At 43.6% G+C, this 19,428-nt stretch overlaps 1 protein-coding gene across 22 annotated transcripts in view; it reads left to right on the forward strand.

Annotated features, from left to right (window-relative positions):
- Positions 1-19,428, forward strand: part of VRK1 (VRK serine/threonine kinase 1) — an 80,640-nt gene that overhangs the window by 34,168 nt on the left and 27,044 nt on the right. For all 22 annotated transcript variants that reach the window (XR_011385046.1, XR_011385045.1, XR_007915593.2 and 19 more), the window contains 5 exons: positions 5,093-5,148; positions 12,238-12,307; positions 13,121-13,208; positions 18,956-19,064; positions 19,189-19,281. Coding sequence is in view for 18 of the 22 variants with exons in the window: in XM_070065634.1 (XP_069921735.1) it covers positions 5,093-5,148; positions 12,238-12,307; positions 13,121-13,208; positions 18,956-19,064; positions 19,189-19,281 (416 nt within the window). In the remaining 4 variants the exon portion in view is untranslated. The remainder of the gene's footprint in view (positions 1-5,092; positions 5,149-12,237; positions 12,308-13,120; positions 13,209-18,955; positions 19,065-19,188; positions 19,282-19,428) is intronic.

Raw genomic sequence — 19,428 nt, forward strand, 5'->3', positions numbered from 1 at the left:
CGCTGCTTAAACATTAGTGCTGTACTCCATCCTGCACGTGACCCCTGCAGGCCAGTGGCCTCTGCTTTTGGGAAGTATTTATCCTGCAGTTTCTCTCTCTGTGCCTACTGGTAACACTGAAACAGCCATTCTGTTAACAAATTAAGAAGATTGGGTTTAAATTTCCTTAGATTTTTTTCTCCCTGCAGCAGTTGGTGCTGTTCACCTTTCTCGTAAAGCTGGCTTCCCTGGTCTTCCATGATAACATTCCTGCTCCCTGGCTGTGCTCGGTTGGCTTTGTGGGTACTTCTGTGTCTTCCAGCTTTCCTTTCGTGGCTGACTTTTCATTCTGTGTATTCTCTCCAAGTGACATCGTTGGACCTCACGGCTCCTTTCTGTTGATTTAGATATTGTTTGTCCATAGCCTGGAATTTGTTCTCGAGTCCAGACCATGGCTAGTAGCCTGCAACCTGGATGTCCTGTAGGCACGTCTAAAGTTTCTGTGATTTTCATTTCCTGATCCTCTCACGATCAGAAGAGGATTATCTGAATGAATGGCATCTCTCAAGAGAGAAACCAGGAAGATGTTCTTCAGGATCCCTTCACTGATATCCCTAATGCCTCGTCTAGTCTTATCGCTAGGATAGACTTCTCAGATCCATTCATTTCTCTCCATCTTTGTTGCCACACCCGAGGTCAGGCCCTTATGTCTTGTCTGGACTCTGGTGGTAGCAGTGGGCCTTCTCTGTCCAGTCTTGTTCTCTCGTATCCTGTCATTCACAGTGGGCCTGAGTGAGGCACATAACCATCCAGTGAAAGCCTCTGTAATGGTTTCCCAGTGCCCTTAGAATGAAGTGCTAAAGAATGGCATACCAGTCCTTTCTTGGGCAATTTTATTTCCATCCCTTGTACTGTCTCAAAATCTTTGCCTGGCTGTCAGGCTGCCTTTGGGATCTTTGTGTATGATGCTTCTTTTTAAAAGAATTTAATAGAATATTACTTAATCTAGTGTGTCAAACATAAATTGCTTCAACATATAGTTAAAATAGTTAATAGAATATTTTATGTTGTGTTGAACTTTTGTAAAAATTGTTTAGCAGCTTTATTGAGATATTATTGCTATATAGAAAGCTCTACTTGATGAGTGTAGACCTGAGCCAGCACCTGTGAGCCGTTGCTGTGATCAGGGGGATAACCAGCTCTGTCATTCCAGAGGTGTTCTCTTGCTCTTTTCTTTTTGTCGAGGGTGGAGGGGTGGTGAGAGCACTTGCCCACCTTCTTAAGGAATTTCTAAGTGCACAGTACAGTATGTAAATTGCAGGCCTGATGTTGAATGGGAGATCTCTAGAACTCACCGTCTTGTGTAAGTGAACATCTTACCTGATGGCTAGCAAGACCCTGTCTTCTCCCCTCAGCCCTGGCAACCATTGTTCTTTTCTTTGCCTTCTACGTGTCTGACTGTTTTAGATAGCTCGTCCTTCTGTGACTGCCTTATTCCATGCGGCATAATGTTTTCCTTGTTTATCCATGCCAAATGCATGATTTCCTTGTCTTTTAAGCTGTGTGATTTTCTTGTTTGTGTAGACCATATTTTCTTCAACCATTCATCCCTTTATAGACATTCAAGTTGTTTCCATATCTCGGCTATTATGGATAATGTTTTGGTGAATATGGGAGCGCAGGTATCTCTTAGAAATGTGTGTGTGTGTGTGTGTGTTTGAAGATTATTTGAAAGGCAGAGTGACGGGGCTAGAGTGAAATTTTTTCTTCTGCTTCATTCTCCAAGTGGTCACAGTAACTGGGGCTGGGTCAGGCTGAAGCCAGGAACCAGAGCTGCACTGCGTCTCCCACGTGGGTGCCAGGAACCCAAGTACTTGGACCATCATCTGCTGCCTTCTTGGCACATTAGGAAGAAGTGGGATCAGAAGTAGAGTAGCTCTCTGCTGTGGCCCGGGAGGGCAGTGGAGGATGGCCCAGTGCTCGGGCCCTGCACCTGCATGGGAGACCAGAGGAAGCACCTGGCTCCTGGCGTCAGATCTCTTTCTCTAAAAAAAAAAAAATAAAAAGAAGAAGTAGACTAGCTGGGACATGAAGGGCCCTCTGGGGCAGGACGCTGGTGTCCCAGGAGACGGCTCAGCCCCCTGCACCACCACGCCCACACCTAGAACGGGTCTTTTAGTTGACACACATATTTAGGGGATATGGTATGACATTTCAGTACTTGTGTATAATGTGCGGTGATCACACCAGGGTAGCTGGCATATCTATCACCTCAGACATTTGTCATTCTTTGTAACAGGGACATTCAAACTCCCGTGTTCTGGCTGTGTTGAATACATGAATTGTCACTCATGGTGGTCCTCCTGGGCTGCAGAACGTTAGCAGTTACTCCCCTACCCAGTTGTGCTCCCGTGCTCATTAACCATCCTCTCTCCATCCCTCCTCTCCACACCCTTCCAAGGTTCTGAGAACCATTCTTCTGTTCTACTTGTGAGATAGACTTGTGCGAGACTGTGAGGTATTTGTCTTTCTGTGCTGACGTAGTTCACTCAGGTCCTCTAGTTCCATGTTGTTGCCGATGACAACATGGCTAATGTCCAGTGTGTGTACATAGCACGCTCCTTCACCCGTTCCCCCTTCAGTAGACGCTAGAGTGATAGCACAGGTTGACTGTGGTGAGTAGGTCTGTGATAAATGTGGGAGTGTAGGTGTCCGATGGCTCTGTTTGCTTTGGATATATCCAGTAATGTGCTTGCTAGATAAAATGGTGGAGATACTTCTAGTTTTGGGAGTTTATAGTCCTGGGTTTACCCTTTCAGTATAGTTTCTGCACTGCATCAGAATTACTTCTCTTTCTTCCAGAATAAATCTTCTTGATGATGGGACCGGTCCTGCTGTTTTCCTGGCGCCTGGCTTATGTTGCAGTACATATTGTTTGAATGAATTATTGAGACTCTTCCCCCTCCTTTCCTCATTTGAATTGTGCAGTATCATTGGGATACTATCTTCATTTTGAACTTGCTTTATTACTAATTCACTGTCTAAGTGACTTTCCCTGGGGCAGTCTGCAAGGAGCTCAGACCCCTTCATCTGCCCAGATTGGCCGTTTTTATGAGTTAATGTTTCTTCTTTAGTCTGAAGCATTTTAGCTGCAGCCCTTCCCCAATACTGCTGCTTCTCAGCTGATTGGTGGTTTCTTGGTTTCCACAGCCTGTCCCCCTTCATCTCTTCAGCTTCTAATGTGAGAACGCCTTAAGGCTCAGTCCTAGGATGGCTTCTTTTCTCTGTGGACTCTCATTCCCTGGGGGATCTCTTCCCGTATCATGGCTTTAAATTGGTAGCATTTCTGTATTGATGACTCACATTTATTTCTCTAACTTATACCACTCTCCGAGCTCAAGACTTGTCTAACTAATGTTGCCTCTTAACGTCTGAACTTGGGTGTTTAATAAACATCTCAAACTTCAGATCAGGAGCTAATCCTGCAGTTCTCTCTACATTAGTAACCCGCTCAGGCCTAAATCCTGGAGGCATCCCTAGACTTTTTTTAAATTTAAGATTTATTTATTTATATTGAAAGTTAAAGTTATATATAGAGAGGGAGAGACCGAGAAAGAGGTTTTTCGTCTGCTGCTTCACTTCCTAGATGGCTGCAACAGCCAGGACAGGACCAGACAACGCCAGGAGCCGGGAGCCAGGAGCTTCATCTGGGTCTCCCATGTGGGTGGCAGGGTCCCAAACACTTGGGCCATACTCTTTTTTTTGTTTGTTTATAAGCATTTATTTTATGTATTTGAAAGAGTTACAGAGAGAGGTAGAGAGAGACAAGGGGGGGGGGGGGTCTTCCATCCGCTGGTTTCTCTCCAAATGGCTACAACGGCTGTAGCCAAGCCAGTTCAAAGCCAGGAGCCAGGAGCTTCTTCCAGGTCTCCCACTTGGGTGCAGGGGCCCAAAGGCTTGGGCCATCCTCCGCTCGTTTCCCAGGCTGTAAGAGAGTGGGGTTGGAAGTGGAGAAGTGGAGTGCTGCAGGCCAGGGCTTTAATCCGCTGTGCTGTAGCATCAACCCCGGGCCATCTTCCGTTGCTTTCTCCAGGTGATTAATGGGGAGCTGGACCGGAAGTGGGGCAGCTGGGACAGGAGCTGGTGCCCATATGGGACGCCAGCGTTGCAGGTGGTGGCTTTACCTGCTATGCCACAACGCTGGCCCCATCATTGTTAGATTTTACCTTCTGCATCCAACCCATCAGCAAATCCTGTTGACTTTTCTTTGAATGTATGTCCTCATTCTGAACACTTATTGTTATATATTAATGTTAGCCGTCGCAAAACACACCGAACGCCGGAGTAAGGGAAGGGTTTTATTGGGGAACACCCCACAGACCGGGGTGAAGGGGCGGCGAAGGGAAAGAGAGAAAAAGAGAGTATAAGAGAGAAGCAGAGAGGAGAGGAGCTAGCAAGGAGAGGAGAGAGCAGAGAGGAGCCGAGAGAGAGAGAGCCAAGAGACGAGAGGAGGAGGCTAGAGAGAGAACCAAGAGAGCGCAGGAGGGAAGAGCCAAGAGAGCACGTGTGCAGGAACAGGCCGGAGGGCGGGCAGGGAAGCAGGAGCAGGAATCCCAGTAGGATGGGGGTGGAGGCTGGCTCAGGTAGTGGGCCATGCGGCCACCTGGCTACAACTGCGCCAGTTTCCTAACACTTATCACCTCCTTGACTGCTGTCTTTTTTCTACCCTCTAGATGTTCCTTCTTAAAAGGATTGTGTAGTTTGTTAAATTTAAGAAATTATCATCCTCTGGAGAAACCATAATATGTATTAGCATATCAAAGACTGAGTACTTTTGGATTAAAGAAATCTTTAACTTTTTAAACTCAGAATTTGTTGTGCTTACTTGATGGTCACATTGAAGACACTAGAAATTGTGAGATGTATTTGAATCTCAGTTGTGTTAAAGCTTGACAGGAAGGTCTTAAGTGTGATGCAGTGTGTTGTGGTACCTAAAACATGCGTTTGAGAACTAAACTCTGTTAAGGCGTTCTAGAAGTACACTTCTTAATAGCAACATAGTGTTTTTATTAGTGCTACTTTTTCTGATAATAATTTCACTTTTTTTAAACAGCTGATACAAATTCTTCAAAGTCCGTTGGCAGTGATGCACCTTGCGTTGTGAAAGTGGTAAGAAAATATTTTAGCTAATCATTTTCTTTTCTCAAGTTATGCTGGTATTTCATATTTATTTTGTAAAACATCGTTTTTGATACCTAGAATTAATTAAACCGTAGGCATTACATTTTTAATAATGTCATAAATATTTAATGAGACACACAAATAGCTATAGAAGTTTTAAATAACTTGAGTTAATAAAATCCTTCTTCTTTAGAATTAGAATGGCACTGGCATTTGAGGATAAGTGAATGAGAGTATAGAGGTGTACAGATGTGGAATATTTAGCTCCTTTATATTTTTAGCTATTTACAGCAGATGCGATGCCTTTTATATTTCTGTCCTACAAGACCAGACCAACAATGTAATTTTATTGTATTTTGTTTTGTGTTTGCTTCTGGATTTTCACTTAGTCAGATTTTTCATTTTGCTTATTTTTAATTTTCTTTGTATCCCTTCCCAATTTAGAAAATTAAATTTTCCGTTTTTATTATTGTGCCTTCTTTGCTCTACTGATGTTGTGATTATGCAGCATACTTTGATAGTGAGCTCAGTTCATGTACTGGCAAACTAAAAGACATTTTAGCTTTTTGTTCGTCGATTTTGGGTCTTTTATTCTCCAGCATTTGAAACATTCCTCCTCCTCAGTTCTTTGATGCGTGTGGAGCGCATGTTGTTGTTTAATAGATGAGCTTATAAGAGCTGTTATTTGGACAATTAGCTGCCACCCCCCCCCTTGTTTTTTACTGAAGGCTACATAACTCATAAACTAGAATTTGCCCAAAATTGTTTCTTTTGTTTTACTCTTTTCAAAAAGAAACATATTTGACCTCTGAGGAAAAATTTTTTTTGGACCTGAATTTTTTAAACTTCTTTTAGTGAGGCATACTTTTTACAAGGATGGACTCAGATATTAAATGAACAGTTTGAAGACTTTAGATCAGTGCATATCCCTGTGTGAGGTATAAATACTAAAATACACACCATTTCCATCACCTTCTGTTTCCCTTCAGGCCTTACTTCCCTACACTCCTGCAGGCACTGCTTGTTTGAATTTTTATCTTTTATTTTTTGCTGTGGATTAGTTACTTCTGTTCTAGAATGTTAAATAAGTGGTATCATACAGATGTGCTCCTTTTTCTCTGACTTTATGTTCAGCATAGTGTTTCGAAGATTCATCTGTGTTGTATGTTTATCAGTCATTTGTTCAGTTTTATTGCTTTGTTGATAACATGTGAGTTGCTTCCAGTTTTGGGCTGTTGTGACTAAGGCATCTATAAACATTCGTGTACAAGTATTTTTATGGATATAAATATCATTTCTCTTGTCTAAATACCCAGAAGCTGAATTGTGGTTTATAGGGACGGTGCATGTTTAAGACAGATCCCACAGTGGTTGCCATTCTACACCTCCGCCAGCATCGCGTGAGAACGCTGGTGCTCCGCGGCCTCTGTGGCCTCCGCTGCCATCAGGCAGGCGGTGGCCCCACGGTTTCCATGTGCGTTGCTTGATGACTGGTGCGTTTGAGCACGTTTTCTTTGTTTCCTGGTTGTTCATGTAGGTTTTACCCATGTGGCAGGTCTGCTAGGTCTTTTGCCCCTCTCTTCCTTTTTTTTTCCCCTTTTAAATAACTAGTTTGTTTTACTTCTCATAATTGATGAGTAAAAGAGTTATTTGGGTACAGATTCTTTTTCAGGTATCTGTGTTGTAAATATTTTCTCCCAGTTTGTAGTTTGCCTGTTGATTTCAGATTGTTTTTTCTGCATCTTTTGAGATGGATCATAAAATTTTTCTCCTTTATTCTGACATATTAATATGTCATTACATTGATTGCTATTTGAGTGTTCAGTTAACTTGGTAATCTTAACATACATCCCACTTAGTCATGGTATATTCTGTTGTTTTATATAATGCTGGAATTGATTTGCTAAGAAATTAAAAAAATTTTTTTGTTTACTTGAGAAAACTCCAATCTCGGGTTCACTCCCAAATGCACAGTGGCCAGAGCTCTCCGTCTGGGTGGCGGGAACCCAGTCACTGGAGCCGTCACCCCTGTCCCTTAGGGTCTGTGATCAAATCCAGGTACTCGGATGTGGGATGTGGGTGCTAGGTGAAATGCCGGCCCCGATTTGCTGACATATATATTCAGTTGAGAGGTGGAGAGGGAGGGGTGAGCAAATGTGAGAACGAGTGCCCCTCCGGCTGCCTGCAGTAGCTGGGGCTGGGCTGAGGCTGCGGACTGATACTTCAGATCTCTCACAGGGGTGGTAGGACCCGCTTACTTGAGCCTCCTGTGGTTTGCTGTAGGAAGAAGCCAGAGTCAGGAGCTGGAGCTGGGTGTTGAACCCAGGTACTCCCGTATGGGGTTTGAGCATCTTAACTGCTAGGCCAGATGCTTGCCTCTGCATTTGTCTTTGGTAGGACAGATGGAAATCTCTGGGTAAGATTAGTTTCTTTAGATCTTCAAAAGATTTCTGTTCGGAGAGGAAAGAGCCTCCCTAAGACTTCTTAGAATATTGAGGTTCCCTGTGACCCCTTGGCACTTGGTTAATTTGCATAGCTGTTCCATATCTTGGAAGGAAAGTGTGCCAGTGCTGTGTCTTACAGCTGGAACTGGTGTATAATCGCATCTTTAAGCTGACCTGTTTGCTGGTATTCTTCATTATAATTAGAACTATTTCAGCTTTAATACAGTGTAACTTCACTTTTACTGCCTTTTTTACGTGGACATTCAACAGGAAAAAATGGGTAGGCACGGGTATTTCCCAGATGTGTGAGGTAGTGAATTTCATTTCTGAGTTATGGACCATTTGTTCCCAGCCTACCTCAGTCCTCTGTGTCTCCTGTCTCCTAATTTAGTTCTGTTCATTTTCCTTTATTACTCTTCCTCTTTGTTATCAGGACAGTGATAAATATCTTTTGCATTTGATATTTCAATAATTTTTTCAGCATTGTAGTTTGTGATCCTGGAAGAATGCCACAAACAAAACAATATTATTCACTTTCTCTCTCCCCTTGAAGGGGGAGTTTGGTAGCTGTATTTACTTCTTCCTCCCTGATATCTCCTTCCTGGAGTCCTTCAAACTCCTGTAGCACACATTGGTTAACATGTGCTTTACAATCCCACATGCTAATATTCTTCTCATACCACTAGTTACTTTTTTATGTGTTTAGTTTATCTCCCTAACTAGATTTTAAGTTATTTGATAATAAGGACCTTATTTAAAACTGTTTTCCTTGCACTCCTTAAATGCTTATTTTATTTATTCTTTTGAATACTTTTTTTAAAAAGATTGGTTTATTTATTTGAAAGAATTACACAGAGAAGGAGGGGCAGAGAAAGAGAGAGAGAGAGGTCTCGCATCCGATGGTTCACTCCCCAGATGGCCGCAACGGCCGGAGCTGCGCCGATCCAACGCCAGGAGCCAGGAGCTTCTTCGGGGTCTCCCAAGCGGGTGTGGGGACCCAAGGACTTGGGCCATCTTCTGCTTTTCCAGGCCCTAGCTAGATCGTAAGTGGAGCAGCCGGGACTTGAACCAGTGCCCATATGGGATGTGGGCACTGTAGGCGGCAGCTTTATGTGCTGTGCCACAGTGCCGGCCCCTTGAATATTTTTTAACCATAATTTTCCACCATGTTTTAAAACCTTTCTGTTATTTATTACACACAACTTCTTGATGCCTTTCACTATCCTGTTGCCTGCGCTGTTGAGTGTAGGCTCGTTCATGTGTCGTTCAAAACATTAGGGGCCCTTGAAGGTCATGTTTTCCAAGAGCACGTCCTGTTATTTGGGGATATCCCATAATTAATGACTAACAAACAGAGGAGACAAAACTATACAGCATGGCGATAGTTTTCTAGAAGGGCTGTCAGTGAAGAAAATACACCAATGTTTCCAGATTCTCTGGAACGAGTATCTATTTTATAATCTTTAGAGAAAAATACTTGCAAATAATGGAGAAAAACTTTCAAATAATAATAGATACAGGCAAATTGGTTTTTAAGTGCAGTTAGACTTACTAATGTGATAATGCATCAGTGGTTGTGCAGTGCTGTCAGTGTCTGAGGCTAGGGCTGGGTGCTGGGTGCTGGTGTTTTCAGGAGAGCTCCCAGGTGATGCGCCTGTGCCTTGGGGCTGAGAAGCACTGAGCTGGCACACGCAGCTCCTTCATTATGTTAAATGTGGCGTTCACATCCGTGTCCTCATTTTGTGGCTCTTCTCTTCAGGCCGGGTGTGTAGGTACCTGTCTGGATTTCCGCCTCAGTGTGCAAGACTTGTCGAAAAGTCTGGCTGTTGCTGGTGCCATAGGTATCTGTGAAAGAGCTCCAGATAGTTAACCACAGATTTCTTGTATTTGGCACTCAGGTGATGTTAAGACATCCCTATTCAGCATAGATATTTGGGCACACACTAACAATGTTCCCCTTCCTGCCAAACAGTGGTCTCTGGTTTGGTCTGGGGCCATAGTTCTTGACTCCCGTAGCCGCCGTGGAATTGTGGTGCTGGTCCACCAGGGATGGTACACTCACACTCTGCCTCTGGATGACGGAGAGACACCTCCTGTGTTTTATTACAGGAAAGTAAATGAACAGAAAGAAACAGTAAATTGACGATTGGTGGGGTAATGCGTGGAGAACAGCTATCCTGTGCTGTCTGCTAACAGACAGTGAGGAGTCACCCTTTGAGTGGTGTCAGCAGCAGTGGGAGCAGAAGTCAGCTGTTTGGGGTTGTGTATCCTTACTGTTCGTGTCTCGTGGTCTGTTTCCCGTGTGAACTGTTACCGACTGTGTATTTCAGAGTTTGCTGGGAAGAACTCTGTAGACTAACATTTGATTTTCCTCCCTGTTGTTTTAAGAAGTTACCTGAATTTTCAACTCATATATCACAATTTTTTCAGTAGGAAGGAGAAACTTTGTACAGCTTCATTTTTAAATGGCAGCCAGTTGCTTTTAGATGGTGCCGTTGGAATATATCACATTTTAATTTTTTCTGTTGTCATCTTCATTTTGACACTTAGAAGTCTTAAAGAAACGTTTAGTGATATTCTAGTTAAAATGTCAGTCCCAATTTCTTTTCTAAATCTTGGCTATTATAGAGTTGGCAAAGTATTTTAGATTTGAAATATGTTAATAAAATTTTAGTTACGAGTTAAGGTATTTCTCTTCAACAGAAATAGCTAGCTCTGACTAGAGTGCAATGCCAAGCAAGTAGCTCCTTTATTTTGTTATAATGGAAGCTTATTGGATTAGAAGAAGTATGAAATGAGCTCAAAGAGCCTTCATTGTAGTGAGGCTTTCATTATAATAGTCTGATTTATATAGTTGATTCTCATTATTATAAGTTTAATAAATTATTGCCTGAAGGAAAACTTGAAAATTAAAGTTGATATGACATAGGTTGAAGCTGAATAAGGCAGAATTTGTCTTAGGCATACCTTTTCAAACCTGAAGTGTATTGATGAGCTCTTCTGAAAGTTAGTCTTTGAAAAGAACTACCAGAATTCTTTCCTCTCCGGTTTCCCTTTCTTCCATTCTTACGTGGGTCCTGTGAGTCCTGCAGGGGGCCTGTTCCGGGAAGCCCCTGGTGGGAGCATGCAGTGTCTCTCTAGGTACCACTGCTGCTAGGGGAGCTGCAGGTTGTGAGGGCCTGGAGGCGAGCAGTCCACTGCTGGGACTCGGTGTGCTGGTTGGTTCCTGCTTCTTGAGGTGTGGCCACGCTGCATGTACTCTCTTCTGTGCACTCGCCTGGAGTGAGCGAGGCAGGCTTTCCAGGCTGTGTGCCGTCCGTGTTCTGTCTGGTGCTTGCTCACAGCTGCGTGGCCCCTCCCTGGCCATCTTCTGTGGACAGTCACGGGGGCCCTACGTGTTGGACTGGATTTAGTCTGAGATGATGGAAGTAATTTTGTCTAACCTTCAAGAAGAACTAACTTCTGTGAGAGTCGAGAGCGTGTGGCATGAGAAAAGTGAACATATTTTACAAGCGTTTGCAGGAGGCCTCCTCAGTAGCGGAAGGCCGGGACTTCCCAGCGTTCTCTTGCTGGGGCTGCCGAGCCCCGCCGCCCGTTCCCCAGGAGTGCTGCTGAACCCTGGACTCCAGCTACATCGCTTCTGTCCAGAACAATTTCCCCAAGTCTCCTTAAAGAAAAGCAACTCTAAAATCAGTTCAGATATGTCAGCTTCTTCATTTGAAGTTTTTAACTGCTTATAATTTTTTTCTGATTCCCAATAAACAAGATAATAACCAACACAAAATATCAAACATTAAATACTAATAATATTAATTAGAAAAATTTACTGTTTAAAAAGTCAACAGAATTTCAAGATCTTCCCTGCCCTTCTGTATTTACTTAACAAAGCAGAACTCCTAATAAGCTATTGTTTTTTGGTTATGCAAGTACCTTGTTGTGAATGTATGCTTGTTTATAAAAACATTTTATTAATATCTCTTAAAATATGAGATGAAAATAGACAAGTAAAGTTAGTGGGAAGCAGTTGTTAGGCAGCTCTGGTTTCTTCTTGACTTTGAGTTACCACGTGGGAAGTAAGTCATCGGGCTGTGGTTTGGAAACCATGGGAAGTGTGTCAGGAAAGCGTGCGTGGAAGGGCCGCATGTGCCCGCGCGCCCTCCTCTGTGGTCCTGAGGAACGAGACAGAGCCGTCAGGAGAGACAGGAGAGGAGCAGGTTTTGCCACTAATTGGTTAAGTCAGGTATGGAAATTTTATTAAATCTCAGAAATACCATGTAGCCCCTCGGTGATACAGTTAACATGGTTGCTGATCTTTGCTTAAGGGAAAGCTTAATAAAGATGAAAATTAGTTTAAAGGTTTTTCTTAAACTTCTGCAAAGACTGAGCTGTATATCTGATTTTTGTATAATTTATCACTTATAGAAATAGAACTTGAGAGAAATATAAGACTTATGGACTATTCTGAGAATGTCTAAAACATTTCTAAGGAGTCTGACTTAATCTTTAACACAGTTATGAAATTAAGTACCAGAATTATGTTGTTTGGAAAGAAAAGTTGATTTGTTAGTCTATTTTGGAGGTTCACTGAAAATAACTCAGTACTGCTAGTACTAATTAACTCTTATATTTTAAGGAACCGAGTGACAATGGACCTCTTTTTACTGAATTAAAGTTCTACCAACGAGCTGCTAAACCAGAGCAAAGTAAGAGCTTCAGTATGTGTACGTTTATAGTTGTAAAATGACAAGTGTGTTTTGTCTTGTTTGTTTAAGCCAAGGCTAATAAGCGTCACATCTTATGACCCCTCGTTATTTTCTGCTTTATAAATAAATTCTGTTTTAAAGAGTTGTATGAAAGAATTTTGATCTCTTAATGGGTTTATTATGACAAGATTTCACCTGAATTAATACATAGATAAAGCTAATAAATGATATATAACTAAAAAAATATATAATTGAGAATTTACCCTAATCCATGTGTATGGCTCAAGGATGTTCAAACCTTGAGGATTTTTCTGAATTCTGGAGAATGTCACCCCAGGGGATGCCATAACCGCTGGGTAGAGCAGAGGTACCCCTGTAGACGGCAGACTGCCCTGGCTGCTGCCCGCCCGCTTGCCTCTGAGAATCTCGGGGCCACTGTCCTTCTCTTCTATGGTGGGTTCCCTGGTGGAAGACTTTTGGGGAGGGTCCCCTTACAGAGTATGGTAAAAAACAAATTTTCCTGGGGAAGCATGTAACATTAGTATAATCAGATTAACTGCAACCGCAGTTGTGTGGTTTTGATTTTTTGAAAATGCTTTTAGTAGTTTTTTCATTTTTTAAGACAGTGTTGAAGGAAAGATAACGGAATTTAGAAGGTTAAAATATGCTTGCACTGTAAAGTACTTTTTATATTGTACATTATAAAAGTGAAATCTTGTTGCATGTAGAAGTATATTCTGCTCTTAGTGATGTTTAACCAAGTATCATTTGTGCATAACAGCTGAGATCACCAGCATCTGTTTTGATTTGTAGTTCAGAAATGGATTCGTACCCATAAACTGAAGTACCTGGGTGTTCCTAAGTATTGGGGGTCTGGTCTGCATGATAAAAATGGAAAAAGGTAAAAATTAAATAGTTTTTCTTCTCTCTTGAGTATTCTCCGTCCAGTTGGTTTAGTCAAGAGTTACCTATTGAAAGCTCAGAATATTGCTAGGCCTTTGCCAGGCCTGCGTGCAGTATATGCGACCCAGATAATGAGGCGTTTCTGTGGCCTCTGCGTTCCCTCGCAGCAGACCGTGAAGCCCGTTAGCGTAGGGCCTGCCTGGAGGACTTCTGAGAGCAGTTTCCCTAGGAGCAGAGCCCAGTAGGCCCTGCATTCACACACACACATGCGCGCGTGCACACACACACACACACACACACCTGGTGACAAGTAGGAGCAGAGCCCAGTAGGCCCTGCTTTCACATTCACATGCACGTGCACACACACACACACACACACACACCCAGTGACAAGTAGGAGCAGAGCCCAGTAGGCCCTGCGTTCACACACACACACCCACACACCCACACACACACACACACACACACACACCCCGGGTGACAAGTAGGAGCAGAGCCCAGTAGGCCCTGCGTTCACACACACACGCGCGCACACACACACCCATCTTCATCTTCCTTTACACACGCACACGCGCACACACACATCTTTTATGCAAACAGGAGCCCTTCAAGAGTCATTCAGTCGTCACCTTGCCACCTGCTCGTGTGCTTTTGCCCCCCTCTGGGCATCACATGTGACCATCGTATCCAAAGGCAGAAAATGGGACCGCCTTTTATGAGCTTCATTTTGCTGGCAAGGAAACCCCAAGGATCCTGTGGCAGACTTCTCATGTTTTCATGGTTAGAATTTTATCAAAGCTATTTTTATTTTTTTTAAAGAGTATTTATTTGAAATATTGAGAGAGAAAGGGAGATATCTTCCATCTGCTTGTTCACTCCCCAAATGGCTATAATGGCTGGGGCTGGGCCAGGCTGAAACCAAGAGCCAGGAGCTTCATCCAGGTCTCCCATGGGCGTAGGGCTGAAACCAAGAGCCAGGAGCTTCATCCAGGTCTCCCATGGGCGTAGGGGCCCAGGCACTTGGGTCATCTGCTGCTGCTTTCCCGGGTGCGTTAGCAGGGAGCTGGATTGGAGGTGGAGCAACTAGGACTTAAATCAGCACAGACGTTGGATGGCAGCTTCCCAGGTGAAGGCTCAGCCTGCTGTGCCGCGGCGCCAGCCCCAAGTTCTGTTTCTTGAAGCAGTCGTTGGCAAGGCGCAGTCATCCCAGAGATGGACTTGGTGCAGCGTGGACCTGGAGGAGGATGGGTGCCTGAACCAGGTCAATTCTCTGTTAGAACAGAGTGGGTGATCGGGTAGGCAGTGATGCTTACTTGGGATTTGTACTTCTCTTAGGGCGTGGAGGGGTCCCTGAAATCACATGTAATGTTTTGTTACATAAGATTTTGTTGGAAGACGTTTCCAAAGTTTTAATGAGAGTTTCCTGGTGAAATTCTATAGACTGAAGATTAGTCAAGGGTAAGAATTTAAAACAGACAACCTAGTTTCAAATCTGTGCTTTGCCCATTACAAGGTTTGTGACTTTGGGTAAGTTATTTCATTCTGCCTCAGTTCCCTTCGTGGTTATGAGTGGTTTTGTTTATTTCTATTTGGGAACAGTGGTATTTTGCTTGAGAATAGTGGCTTTTCTTAAAGCTGCCTACACTGTGCCAGCACATTTTACATGTACATTCTTTTCTTTAAAAAAACATATGTTTATTTATTTGAAGGTTAGAGTAACAGGGAGAGGGAGAGAGGGAGAGGGAGATCTTCCATCCACTAGTTCACTCCCCAAATGGCTGCAATTACCAGGGCTGGGCCAGTCTGAAGCCAGGAGTCAGGAACTCCATCCTGGTCTCCCTCCCGGGTGGCAGGGGCTCAAGCACTTGGGCCATCTTCCTCTGCCTTCCCAGCTGTTTTAGTAGGGAGCTTGGATGGGAAGCGGAGCAGTCTGGGCTCAAACCAGCAGAGGGATAATGGGATGCCAGCATTGCAAGGCTGCATGCGCTGCAGTGCCAGCCCCATCATGTACGTTCTTACTACTTGCTTTATGATAAAACTCAGATCTTGTCTAAACAGGGCTTGTGTGGGGGAGGGGCCTGGTGGTGGTGGGTTGATGGCTGACTTTAAGGTGCCTGATGAGGATGCTTTCAAAGTTAACCTCCCTGGCTAGAACCAGACATACTCAGTCCACGTCTTACCTCATTGTTACTAGTGGTGACCTTACCACTCAGCTCATTTCTTTTATAAAATGAGGTTGTTAGAAATGTCTTCTGGGGCCGGTGCTGTGGCGTAGTGGGCTAGGCTCTGCCTATGGCGTTGGCATCCCATATGGGCGCTGGTTCGAGTCCTGGCTGCTCCACTTTCCATCTAGCTTTCTGCTGTGGCCTGGGAAAGTAGTAGAAGATAGCTCAAGTGCTTGGGCCCACACCAGTAAGGGAGACCCTGAAGAGGCTCCTGGCTTGGGACTGGCTCAGCTCTGGCCATTGTGGCCATTTAGGGCGTGAACCAGTGGATGGAAGATTTCTCTCTGCTTCTGCCGGTCTGTTACTCTGCTTTTCAAATAAATCTTTAAAAAAAAAAAATCTTCTTCAGAAACAATGTGTAAGGCATCGATTTACTTTTTCAGTGGAAGCTCTTAAAAGTATTCATAAGTCTTTTTTTTTTTTTTTTTTTGACAGGCAGAGTGGACAGTGAGAGAGAGACAGAGAGAAAGGTCTTCCTTTTGCCGTTGGTTCACCTTCCAATGGCCGCTGCGGCCGGTGCACCGTGCTGATCCGATGGCAGGAGCCAGGTGCTTCTCCTGGTCTCCCATGGGGTGCAGGGCCCAAGCACTTGGGCCATCCTCCACTGCACTCCTGGGCCACAGCAGAGAGCTGGCCTGGAAGAGGGGCAACCGGGACAGAATCCGGCACCCCAACCGGGACTAGAACCCGGGGTGCCGGCGCCGGCTATAAGTCTTTATAAAGAGTAGAGAAACAGAAAGTAAGATCACTCTTCTGTCTTCCTCCCCATCAGAAATCTTCACTTGTCTCTGACTCATTTAAATTAATACACACAGTGTTAAGATAGTAAAAATGTTAGCTATCATCATCAGATTATTTTATTCTCATTTAATATTTTCCCGTTTCTTGTGTCATTTTATCCAAGTCCCCAGAAGATGTGTACTTCACGGGTCTTGCTTTAGCGGTTGTTCAGAGATGACTTCAGTTTGGCTGCTCAGCGGTGGAGCCGTCTTTGACTAGCATGTGGTGACAGCTTCCATGCAATTCATGGATCCTGCTTCAGTTGATGTTTATAATTTAGAAATATGAGATTAAGGGGTTGTTTAGAGTAGTGGTGGGTGCTATGCGAACGAAAGCAAAGGTCTACTTAATGTGGTGTGTTATTAGATTCCATATCAGATTAAGCAGTTGCGTTTTAGTCTTCGTTCAGGCTGTCAGCAGAGGTTGTATTTTTGTTACCTCTATTATTAAAATTGCAGATGTCATTTATATGTAGAAGAAAACAAGAACATAGGTTCTTTTTTTTTTTTTTTTTTTTTTTTGACAGGCAGAGTGGACAGTGAGAGAGAGAGACAGAGAAAGGTCTTCCTTTTGCCGTTGGTTCACCTTCCAATGGCTGCTGTGGCCGGCGTACCGCGCTGATCTGATGGCAGGAGCCAGGTGCTTCTCTTGGTCTCCCATGGGGTGCAGGGCCCAAGCACTTGGGCCATCCTCCACTGCACTCCCTGGCCACAGCAGAGAGCTGGCCTGGAAGAGGGGCAACCGGGACAGAATCCGGCGCCCCAACCGGGACTAGAACCCAATGTGCGGGCGCCACAAGGCGGAGGATTAGCCTAGTGAGCCATGGCGCCGGCCAACATAGGTTCTGATGTCATCTCTCAAACTTTCAAAACCTGATATCAAAGGAAATCAGGAAATCAAAATTATTGTTCTCTCTTTATTATCTTAGAGGTATTGGGAAATGTTACATGAATTAACACATTTTACCACTGATTAATTGTCTGACTTTGGACAAATCATTTTGCCTCCATAAACATTATTTTATTTATTAAAAGATGTGTAGACAAGATGATCTCCAAATCTCCTCTAGTTCAAAATCAGATAAAATTCTGAATTTAAAAATTTTTTATTTGTAATTACATATAATAATTGTACATTTTTATGGGGTAGAATCCTGAGTTTTTTTATTTGGCATGTCGTCATTTATTTACTTGGGAGATGGAGACCCACCCACACACACACACACACACACACACACACGCACAGCAGAGAAATGGCTCCCATTTGCTGGTTTTCTCCCCAAATTCCCACAATGGCCAGGGCTGGGCTGGGGCTAAAGCTGGGAGCCAGGGATGCAGTGCAGATCTCACCCAAGGGTGGGCAGGAAGCTGATTAACTGAGCCACCACTGCTGCTTCCCAGGGTCTGGGTTAGTAGGAAGCTGGAGTCAGGAGCCAGAGCTGGGAGTTGTACCCGGATACTGCAGTGTGGGACATGGCGCCTTGACTGCGAGACTGAACGCCCATTCACTGGCTTGTTAGCTCTCAGTGTTAATCAGCTCTCCTTCTCTATTCCACTTGTCATACTATATTTTTATTATAAAGGCATACAAGCGGGAATTTTGTTTTCCAACTGATGTTTACTTAAGTATTGGTGGTTCAGTGGTCCAAAGTTTGGCTTCATTGCATACTCGAGGACACATTACTTACTTTCCTGTGCTGGACGTTCCTCTGTCACGTTGCTCAGGGTACTGCTCGGGCCAGGCGTTCCGTAAGCGCTGTCCGTAGTGGTGAGGACGTCTTCCTCTCCTCCCCACCAGAGGCACCTTGATACATTTTGGGTGTGTTCTTGTTTTTTGTTGGTTTATTGAATGATTTAGCCAGACAAGTTGGAACCTGGAAAACTGTTGAAGACAAAGGAAGTCCTCAGAGCAAAACCTGGACAGGGTCACTGCTCATCAGTGATGTTTTCAGTGGACAGGGTCACTGCTCATCAGTGATGTTTTCAGTGGACAGGGTCACTGCTCATCAGTGATGTTTTCAGTACTTTGTGAACTGTAGCACCCAGTCACCGAAAAGACTTTGGAAACGGTGGGTCTTCACTGTCGTTTTACTCCCATGGACAGGAGGCTCAGGGGTTAGTGGGACTTAACCAAGGTGATGTAGCTGGTTTTTGGCAGAACCAAAAGTCTTCATTTTTTTCCTGCATGTTTGTTCTCCCTCCAGTCTCACCCACTGAATGTCAAACATACTATGCCTTCTTACCATTTAAGTGATTTTGATTGAATTTAGCTGTTGTCAGCAGCGTCCCTTGGCAGTCTTTATTTTAACAGAATGTTGATACTGCTGGAATGTACTTTAAAAATTAGAGAAAAATCATCACAGGAAGGAAGCTAATATCCAGAAAAATAAATGAACTTAATGAGAAAAATCGGTGCCTTCATTCTTATTCAGAGTGCTTTATCTTTCCTGTGGATGGATCTGCTGGGTTCTTTCTGTGAGCGGTATCTTCAGGTCTTGTGTGCAGTGACCAGCAGAGAGCGGAGACCCTCTGGGGACAGAGGACAGAGCAGTAGGCTGGGCTTGAGCTTTCTAGTGGGGGAAATTGTTCCAAACGTTTATATTTCTCTTGGGTTATTTCTTTAGAATACTGTCTTACTAAACTTTGCCTTGGAACAAATTACTCTGAAAGGGTATTAGTCATTGCAAAGTAGATTTTCCTGAGTTATATTTTGTTCATTGACTTTTCTTGTTTGTCTTCAGTTACAGGTTTATGATAATGGATCGCTTTGGGAGTGACCTTCAGAAAATATACGAAGCAAATGCCAGAAGGTTTTCTCGGAAAACTGTCTTGCAGCTAAGCTTAAGAATTGTATGTGAGCTACATTTTTGTTTTCAAAGAATTCTTTTTAATAAAGGCTAGCATGTTGGAGCTCGGTCCTCTGCTGGTTGGCGTTAGGTATTACATTAATTTCTCCTGTGTGATGCTTTCCTAGCTGGATATTCTGGAATATATTCACGAGCATGAGTATGTACATGGAGATATCAAGGCCTCGAATCTCCTCCTGAGCTACAAGAATCCTGACCAGGTAGTTGTGTATCTTTAATTTCTACTATTTAAAATGTGTTGTTTGGAAACAAGTATGGTCGCTTTGAACTTTTGAACCCACGCAGAAGTTTTACTTTTTGAAGTAGATATGGTGATAATAATATTTCTTCTTGACACTTTTATCTAG

Source organism: Oryctolagus cuniculus, chromosome 20, assembly GCF_964237555.1.
Source record: "Oryctolagus cuniculus chromosome 20, mOryCun1.1, whole genome shotgun sequence".
Taxonomy (NCBI): Eukaryota; Metazoa; Chordata; class Mammalia; order Lagomorpha; family Leporidae; genus Oryctolagus; species Oryctolagus cuniculus.